Source organism: Rhinopithecus bieti, unplaced genomic scaffold (genome assembly GCF_001698545.2).
Source record: "Rhinopithecus bieti isolate Rb0 unplaced genomic scaffold, ASM169854v2 scaffold_64303, whole genome shotgun sequence".
Taxonomy (NCBI): Eukaryota; Metazoa; Chordata; class Mammalia; order Primates; family Cercopithecidae; genus Rhinopithecus; species Rhinopithecus bieti.
This window is the reverse complement of record NW_016824181.1, coordinates 4,186-14,535: the sequence shown is the minus strand read 5'-3', so window position 1 is coordinate 14,535 and position 10,350 is coordinate 4,186. Positions and strand designations below refer to the sequence as shown.

Sequence of the window (10,350 nt, the reverse complement as noted above, 5' to 3'; positions counted from 1 at the left end):
AGCATGGAATGTTTTTCCATTTGTTTGTGTCCTCTCTTACTTGCTTGAGCAGTGGTTTGTAGTTCCCCTTGAAGAGGTCCTTCACATCCCTTGTAAGTTGTATTCCTAGGTATTTTATTCTCTTTGTAGCAATTGTGAATGGCAGTTCACTCATGATTTGGCTCTCTGTTTGTCTATTATTGGTGTATAGAAATGCTGGTTATTTTTGCACATTGATTTTATATCCTGAGACTTTGCTGAAGTTGCTTATCATCTTAAGGAGATTTTGGGCTGAGATGATGGGGTTTTCTAAATATACAATCATGTCATCTGCCAACAGAGACAATTTTCCTTCCTCTTCCTATTTGAATACCCTTTATTTCTTTCTCTTGCCTGATTGCCCTGGCCAGAACTTCCAATGCTATGTTGATAAGGAGTAGTGAGAGAGGGCATAATAATTTTATTTTTCTAACCACTTCAAGAATTTATATTCTCTTAGTTCTCTTTGTAACTATGTTAGTGTGATTTATATATGAATGGTATCTTACTAAATATAAAATTTAGGGTTTATTATATTTCTCTGTACACTGTGCACAGTGCTCCCACTATGTTATGCCTATAAAGTAGCTGTGAAAAACTAAGATCAGCCTGATAACTCCTCCACTGTAAGTGAATTGCTTTGCTTTGTTCTGCACTTTTTTATATTCTCAAAATGAGTGAGGTTTTGAAGGATTTAAAACCTATTCTAAAATATACATTTCTTTGTAAATTTGGCATAGAAGATATTTTAGGTGCTCATTTAAATTCTACAATATTGCTTGAAACTGAGATATGAAGATGTTTGTTAAAATATTCTATTAACATAGATGCTCTTGTATTATACCTGATATTTTTGTATAATCTTAAACAAAGCATATTTAACATTTAATAATTAAGTATGGTATTTGCTATATGATTATTTTGTAGATTATTTTCATTACATCCTGAAAGTTGTCTCCTCTCTTTAGTTTTTCTAGAAATTTTATTATGAATAATATTGAATATATATATTAATTTGGCAAATTAAATTTATTTAAAAATGTGAATTAACCTTGCATCCTGGCACAAACTCAAATTTTCCATGATAGTTAAATTATTTTTATATAACTTACCAGAAATAATTTACTGTTATTTTAGTTGATTGCTTTAACTTACTTGAATGATAGTCTGCAATTTTTTCTACCATTTTATTTTCTTTTAATACCGTTAATGCAAACCTTAAACAATTACCTGGAGAACATTCTTTTTTTGGAGACATTGAAAGAGTTTCTGTATTAGTGACATTTCTTCTTTTTTGAATTTTATAGTATTCCCTGATAAGACCATCTAGATTTTTTTCTTTGTGAGATGATTTTAAATAACAGGTTAATTGTTTAATTGTTACAGGATTATTCTTATTTTCCGTTTCTCCTAGAGTGAGATTTTGTAACATATTTTCATGAAATTAATGAGCTTTATCTAAGATTTTTTAAATATTAGCACAAAATTATTCATAAATTATTGTATCTGTTCTATTATATGCAACTTCTGTAATTGATTTCTTTTTATTTTCAATATTTTTTCTTATAGCATCTTCTGTTTTAATTCAATCTTTCTCCATAGCAGTTTTTCGCTTGATACTGAAAATATTTTACTTAATTTCCAGTTTATTGGTCACTTATATAGAAGTTCTATCAAGTATTATATGCATTACTTTATATCACATTTCATGTGGCTCATAACTATTATATGTGGCTGATCGTATAATGATTTAGAGTTCACATATCTTCATAACTCAGCTACCTTTACAAGCAAGACTATCTATGTCTGCATTAAAGAATATACCACACTGCATTTCAGAAGCATTTCAAATCGAAATTCGAAAAGCCCTATGTTATGTTTTATGAAGATAGACATGGAAATCTGAAATTACTAGCAAACAGAATCCAGCAATATAGAAAAAGAATAAAATATAATCAGGAGATGAAATCTATCTTAGGAGTACAAAGTTGTTTTTACATAAATGCCAGTCCATGTAGTACATCATATTAATGAAATAAAATGAAGAAAAGGAATATTTCAATGGACACAGTAACAGCAAAATTATGTATCTAGCAAGAGACTTGTATGAAGAATATATAAAAAACACTTACAAGTCAGTGATAAAAGACAACCCAGTTTAAAATGTGCAAAATATTTGAATAGACATTTCTGAAAGGAAAATAAGTAAATGACCCACAAGCACATTAAAAGATGTTCAGCATAATTGGTAATTTGGCAAATGCAAAGCAAAATCACAGTAAGTTAGCATTTGGCACCAACTTCTGTAACTAAAATTTTTAAAAAGTCAAATGTAAAAGCTTCTGCACGGCAATGGATACAATCAACAAAGTAAAGAGACAACTCACAGAAATGGGAGAAAAAATTTGCAAAATATTCATCTGATAAGGGGTTAATAACCAGAATATATAAGGAGCTCAAACAACTCTGTAGGAACAAAAAATTTAATAATCTGATCAAAAAATGGGCAAAAAAATTTGAATAGATATTTCTCAAAAGAAGACATACAAATGGTAAATAGGCACATGAAAAGGTGCTCAACATCATTGATCATCAGAGAACTGCAAATCAAAACTACAGTGAGATATCATTTAACCACAGTTAGAATGGCTTGTATCCGAAAGACAGGCAATAAAAAATGCTGGTGAGGATGTGTTGAAAAGGGAGTCCTTGTACACTGTTGGGGGGAATGTAAATTAGTACGATCACTATGGAGAACAGTTTGGAAGTTCCTCAAAAAACTAAAAATTGAGCTACAGTATAATCCAGGAATCCCACTGCTGGGTATATATTCAAAAGAGAGGAAACCAGTATATTGAACAGATATCTGCACTTAACAGTTTGTTGCAGCACTGTTCACCATAGCTAAGATTTGGAAGCAACCTAAGTGTCCATCAGCAAATGAAGAGATAAAAAAAAATGTGCTACATACACACAATGGGGTACTATTCAGCCATAAAAAAGAACGATATCCTATCGTTTACAACAAGATGAATGGAACTAGAAATCATTATGTTAAGTGAAATAAGCCATGCACAGATAAACAAACATTGCATGTTCTCACTTATTTGTGGAATCTAAATATCAAAACAACTGAAGTCATGGACAGAGAGTAGAAGAATGGTTACCACGGACTGGGAAGGGTAGTAGGAGGCTGGGGGAGGTGGGGATAGTTAATGGGTACAAAAAAGAATAGCTAGAAAGAATAAGACCTACTATTTGATAGCACAGCAGGGTGACTATAGTCAATAACAACTGTACTTGTTAAAATGATGTTATCAGATTGCTTGCAACTCAATGGATAAATGCTTGAGGAGATGGATGCCCCATTCTTCATGATGTGCTTATTTCACATTGAATGCCTATATCAAAACATTTCATGTATCCCATAAATATATGCACCTACTATGTAGCCACAGAAATTAAATTTATTAGTTTAAAAAGTAAAGACTGTAACAAGTGTTGGCAAGGATTCATAGAAATCAGAAACCTCACATGTTGCTAGAAGGATTGTAAAATGATGCAACCACTTTGCAAAACTGTTTGGCAGTTTCTCAAAATGTTAAAATTAGATTAACTAATGAGAGAGGTTATGCATGCATGGGGGCAGGGAGTATATGGGAAATCTCTGCCCTTTTTGAACAATTCTGCCGTGAATGCAAAACTGCTATAAAAAAAAAGTCTCTTGAGAAATAGATTAGCAATATGATTCAACGAGTGTACTCATTGGTTTATACTCAAGATAATTGGAAATATATGATTACAAAAAACTTTTACATAAATGTTCACAGCAGCATTTTCATAATAGCCAAAATTAGAAACACAAATGTCCATAAAGAAAATGTGGTATATTCCCAAAGTGGAATGTTATTCAGCAATAAAAAGAAATGAAATACTTATACATTCTGCAACATGAATGAACCTTGAAAATGTTATGCTAAATAAAAGACAACAGAACACAAGAGGGCACATATTTTATAATTGTATTTCTATGACGTGTCCATAATAGGCAACTCCATAGTGATGGAAAGTAGATTCATTTATGTCCATGGTATGAGGGAAGCGAGAAATGAGAAGTGACAGTTAATGAGTATCGAGTTTCTTTATGTGTTGATAAAAATATTTTAAAAGCAGATAGTAGTGATGATCGCACAGCTATATGACTATACTAAACAACAATGAACAATTGAATTGCATGAAATTTGTGTTATGTGAATTATATCTTAATATAACTTTCATAAAAATGTACTATTATAGTCATCTAACATAAAATTCATGTAACAATTATTATATTCATAAGTAATTGACTTATTTTTTCTAAAATTTCTGATTAAATTTTGTTTAACAAACACATCTCTAATTCATAATACTATAAAGAACAGTATTTTTATTACTGCTTAAATATACCTGAATATCAGAAGTGATGTAATGTAAAACTGGATAAAAACATAGCTTCCAAATTAAAAGTTTTGAAAATGTGCGGAACATCACTTGGATTTTCTGATTTCTGACAAATGACAACTACATAACAGTGCTGGTTCTCTCTCCAAAAAAAACCACCATTGACCAACACGTCTCAGATGATAATATGAATACTTGGAGATTTTGTTAACATGCTTTTATATGTTGCTAGGTGTTGGGTGAGTCCAGAAATTCTGCATTTTCAACAAGCTTCCATTTGATGTAGGTGCTGCTGATTCACTTAGCTCACTTTGGGTACCAAATCCTTAGAGGGAGTATAGAAAAGAGAGTAGCTTATATCAGAGGAACTATCATAAAAGCGGAGAAAATCCTTGATATATCAAAGCTGTGATAAACTGTGATGAGGGCTTGGCAGCAGCCTTGAGTGTAAAAGACAAGATACAGGCGTAGGATCAGAGATTAGAGAAGAGCTTTGAAGTTTTGTCTTTACTTTTTCACAACATCGCCTTGGAAGAATCATTGTCATCCTATTCTTACTGAGAGCCTTGTTTGAACATCTACAGCCCATGTCTACTGGTATTCGACAAGTAATAATATCAAAGCAGATTCAAAGTTGTGATGGGTTGAACAAAAATAGGTGCCCTGGTTTCTACCCAGGGAGATAGAGAACTGGAAACTGTTTTCTCCCACCCTTATAACAACGAAGGTCAGACCAACAGCAAATTCTCTATTTTTCTTGAACCTTAACATAAAGCTGAGATTGTAGGACAACAGAGGGTGAGTTGGTTTATACTGGAAGAAATGAGATGATAGCAATGGTCTACTTGTAGATAGAGATAGACACCATTAAGAATAGTTGAGTTAGGGTGATTGGTGTATTGGTAGAGGCCAAGTATACGCTACTGAGAGATCATGAAGCTCCTAGTGTCCACAGTTATAGATTCTGCATCTTCTTGCAGGTGTTTACTCCACAAACTTCACCTGTTGCTCACAGAAATGACTAAAGTGAGTCTGGAGAATGTGTACTCCTTAGTACCTAGTGTAGGGGCAGGCAATTCACTCCGACTTCTGTGTATCTGTCTTAGTCCATTTAGTGTTGCTATAACAGAATACTACAGATTGGGTAATTTATAAGCAATAGAAGTTTATGGACTTCTATTTTTGGAGGCTGGAAAGTCCAAGATAATTAGGTTGCATTTGATGAGAGCCTTCTTGCTGCATTATTACATTGTGGTCGGCATCCCATAGCTAGAGAAGATGATAAAAAGTAAGAGCATGCAAGAAAGAGAGAAAAAGAGGGCCAAACTCCCAACGTAACTAACATACTCCTGAGATAACAGCATTACTCAGTTCATGAAGCCAGAGTTCTCGTGATCTAATTACCTCCTAAAAGTCCCACCTCTATTGGTTGGTATTAACCATTGAAATGGCAATGTAATTGGAACATGAGATTTAGAGGGACATTCAAACCATAGCAATACCTTATAGAACAGATGTGTTCATCTATGTTAATTTAAGGACAACACATACTGTCACCCAAAGGGCTCTGGTGAATACTAATTGCAGTTTCAAAAAAAAAAGGAGAGAAAGAAAGAAAAAGGAAAAAAAAGAAAATAACAAACCACCTCTTGCCCCAAGAAAGAGACTGGAATTCAACATTTCTGTCAAGTAGAAAATCCTAAACAATCTATAAAAAGCTCCTAGAAATATTATATGCATTTATCAAGGTCAGAGGATATATGATCACTATACAATTAAATTAAATTATATTTCTATATATTGGCAGTAAACAATTGGAATTTAAAATAAAAATATACCATTTAACATAGAAGAACTAGTTAAGTATCTAATATTAAGTACTTACTATGAGTATGTATAACAAAATAAGTTAGAGATATATATGCTATAAACTACAAAACACTGATGAAAGCAATCGATGAGAACTCAATAGAGAAATACATAGTATGCACATGGCATTGGAAGACTAAATGTTGTTAGGCTATCAAATTGATCTATAGATTCAATTCAATTCCAGTGAAAATACCATCACATATTCTTATAGATATAAATAAGTTGGCTCTAAAATGTATATATAAAGGCATTGCCATTAAAATAGCCAAAACAATTTTGAAAAGGTGGAAGAAATTTTGGAACTACAATAATTAAGACTGGGTGGTATTGACAAAAGAATAGATGCATAGATCAAAAGAATAGAATTGAGAGACAAGGAATATATCTACACAAATATAATCAACTGGGTGTTTTTGCTTACAAAAGTGCGAAAGCAATTAAATCAAGTAAGGCTAGTGTTTTCAATAGATAGTACTTGAATAATTGGAGGTGCATATGTAAAAAAAAGAGCATTGACCTGTACCTCACACTTTGTACTAAAATTATCTCAAAGTAGATCATAGATCTAAATATAAACCCACACAACTTTTATATACATACATATATATACACATATATACATGTATATACATATCTATATGTATTGGATTTTACCATATTAAAATTTCTGCTTTGTGAAAGATACTATTGAGAGAATGAAAAGACAAGCTACAGACTGGGGGAAAATATTTTTGAATATTATATTCCACAAATTTATTGCATGCAGAATACATAAAGAACTCTCCAACAAGAAAATAAACAACCAAATTTGAAAAGTAGTCAAAATTTCTGAAAAGATACATCACCAAAAAAAGATAGATAGAAAAAAGGCATATATAAGTTGCTCAGTACAATTACTGTAAAATCCACAAATCTCTTTTCCAGCTATTTCACCAAAATACATTAGAATTGCCAAACATTGTATGTTCTCACTCGTAAGTGGGAGCTAAGCTATGAGGACGCAAAGGCATAAGAATGATACAATGGACTTTGGGGACTCGCGGGGAAAGGGTGAAAAGGGAGTGAGGGATAAAAGGCTACAAACTGGGTTCAGTGAATACTACTTGGGTACTGGGTGCAACAAAATCTCACAAGTCACCACTAAAGAACTTCCTCATGTAATCAGATACCATCAACTCCCCCCAAAACCTATGGAAATAAACAAATTTTTTTAAAAAGAATTGGTGATCACAGTAAGCCCTACATGAGATAGTTCATAGTGGATTTTCATAATTGCCTCTAAACTGAAGACAAACCAAATGCCCTTCAATTGATGAATGAATACCTCATCTCTGTGACATCCATGAAATACAGCACTATTCAACAATGAAAATAGCAACAACTATTGATTCACACAACATGGGTGCATCTTAAATGAATTTCACTAAGTAAAAGAAGCCAGAACAACAAGACCCCCACAAGACGACATATTGATATTGTGTGATTCAAGTTTTATGGCATTTTGGTAAAGGTGAAGATGTTGAGATTAAAAACACATCAGTGTTTGCCAGGTGCTAACAGATGAGGGTAGAGATTGACTACAACGGTGCAGCCCCTTGGAATTTTGGGGGTGATCACACTTTTCTATATGGAAATGTGATGGCAGGTACATGAAAATGTGTTCCTCAAGGTTCCTATAAGTGTGTACCACAAAGAGTGAATGCTAGTGTAAGTAATTTTATAAAATCAACCAAGATATGTAAGTAATTAAGGACAAAATGCAGGCTGTGACAAATGAATGTAACTGGGTTACAAATGTTGGACAACCTCACTGATGGTGATGAAAAAGAAATGAGCTTATTTAATTGTAAAGAAATATGACTGTATAGTCTAAGACTAAAGGTGTAAAGAACTATACAAACACACCTTACTCTAGTTTTTCACAGGGGTATGGCTTTGCAATTCTGAAAGCACTGTGTATACATCCTAGGGTTTAACCAATACATAAAAATATTTTAGATAATGAGATTGAGATTTTTCACTGTTGACAAAATAAGGTGGGGCGGGTATCATAATGAATTCTGTGGTCCTGAGTTGTGATTGGTGGAGTTGGAAATAACGGGATAACAATTAGTTGCTGCTGTATTGTTATGTATTCATTGACTTCTGATTGGGGGATTTTTTTTTTTAATTCGTTGTTTTCCTGTTATGGATTTGATTTTCCTGCAACAAGATTTTAAGCTCCTTCAAGGCAATTTCTGTCCCTCCTCTAATGTCTGTACAAGACAAGGATGTGCTATCTGGTGGATATAGTCTATATCCATTGCTAACTGACTCTCTATCAATGTAAAAGGCTAGCAAATTACCTTTATCAGATCAAAAGTTATCATTGCTTCCAGTCCATAGAAAAATAAATATTAACCATAAAAGTGAAATATTTTGCTTTTATTGATAGCTATGGGTGGCAAATATACATTCAGAGAAGCACATTTTGCTTAGCTAAGAGAGTATATCTTATATTCTCACTACACACATATACACAAAATAGTGACTATGTGAAGTGATTGGTATGTTAATTAGCTTGATTTTGGGAATCACTACACAAGGTGTACTTATATCAAAACATAATTAATGTTCTAAATACATATACTCTTCATTTGCCAATTATACATCAAAGTTGGACAAAAAAGAGAAGCACATGTAGGTTATCATTATTCAGCCAACTGGCAATGTGTATTTAAAATCATTAATTCGATTACATTGAATCTTATATCAAAAATGTTATTTATAAGTTTCTATCAGGAAATAATACTTTGAAAATACAAAGGTTGTTTGCTGTGCATTAGTTGAAAATCCTTAGTGATCTGTGTTTGCTAGACTGATTTTGTGATGATATGCTATAGAAATCCTATAGAAATGTTCAATGTCATAGCTTCTCAGATGAAAAAGTACTGGAAATTGTCTGTGAAGTGTCCAGGACATCTGTGATTCAAGAGAAAATTAAGTCTTCCAATTCCAGGTATAAAGCAATCCCGGTTTTGAAACTAATATACATGTCATGGGTGTATCATGTCATGGTTTTTCTTCTTCACAGAAAATGGGAGTAGAGAGATTTGAGGGAATTTATAAAGATCACCATTTGCCCCTTGTTTTCAGACAAGAAATTGTCTCACACCATAAAGAAACTAGGCTATTTGGAAACTTATTGAAAAAGAAAATGTCACATTCAACATAGCAATTATTTCCACTGTTTAAATTAGCTTCCGCCCAATATAGGTCAATATTTCAGATATTCACTTAAAATTCAAATACTTCCTCTTTTTGTTCCAGACTCAGCATAGTAATCATGTCTGTAACTGAGAATTCCTTTTACTGCTCCTCCATCCTGTATTGCCTTTTATAGGTCAATTTTGGTTTCTTTAAGCCATAAATCTTGAATTCCTTTCACATACTTTTCTGCCATGTGGATGAATTTCTGCAAGAAATAAAGAAACTGGCACTAGCACTCTAAAGTTACAAGTAACTCCATGCCTTTTCAGTCTCCTTACCCATGTTGATGATCATTGATTAAACATTTGAACCTCAAGGTACTCAATAGAATGGGTAATTTTGGAACACTGAATTTCTATTCCACTACCACATTGTAGTGTATTTTTCAAAGCAGCTCATGTAGAAATAAAGAAGACAGCTTGCAATTGCTTATAAAGCCTTACAGTTAACTCTCGTAATATTAATCTTAAAATTTGTTTTTATTTCCAATATAATATACTTTTTGTTTTCCAGGCAGAAGCAAAATTTTCTTTTACTATTGCTCAAATTTCCATAGGTATCTTTTAATAAAGTAAAACTATTGTTGTATTTACTCTCCCTCTTTTTTGAAACAGATGTTATCCCTTCTGAGAGATGGATAGTAAATTTTGATGAAGATCTTTCAGATGGTCTTGTTTTTGCAACACAATTGGGGGCCTATTGCTCATTCTTGGTAAGAGTCATTGTTATGCATAATGATCTTCTATTATTTGAAAAAACTTAGTGATTAAA

At 32.6% G+C, this 10,350-nt stretch overlaps 1 protein-coding gene across 1 annotated transcript in view; it reads left to right on the top strand.

Annotated features, from left to right (window-relative positions):
• Positions 1–10,291, top strand: part of LOC108522082 (cilia- and flagella-associated protein 47-like) — a gene marked incomplete at its 3' end in the record, with an annotated part of 75,298 nt that extends 65,007 nt beyond the window's left edge. The window contains 1 exon segment of the mRNA XM_017862187.1: positions 10,194–10,291. Coding sequence (XP_017717676.1) covers positions 10,194–10,291 — 98 coding nt within the window.
• Positions 10,292–10,350: the final 59 nt, after the last annotated feature.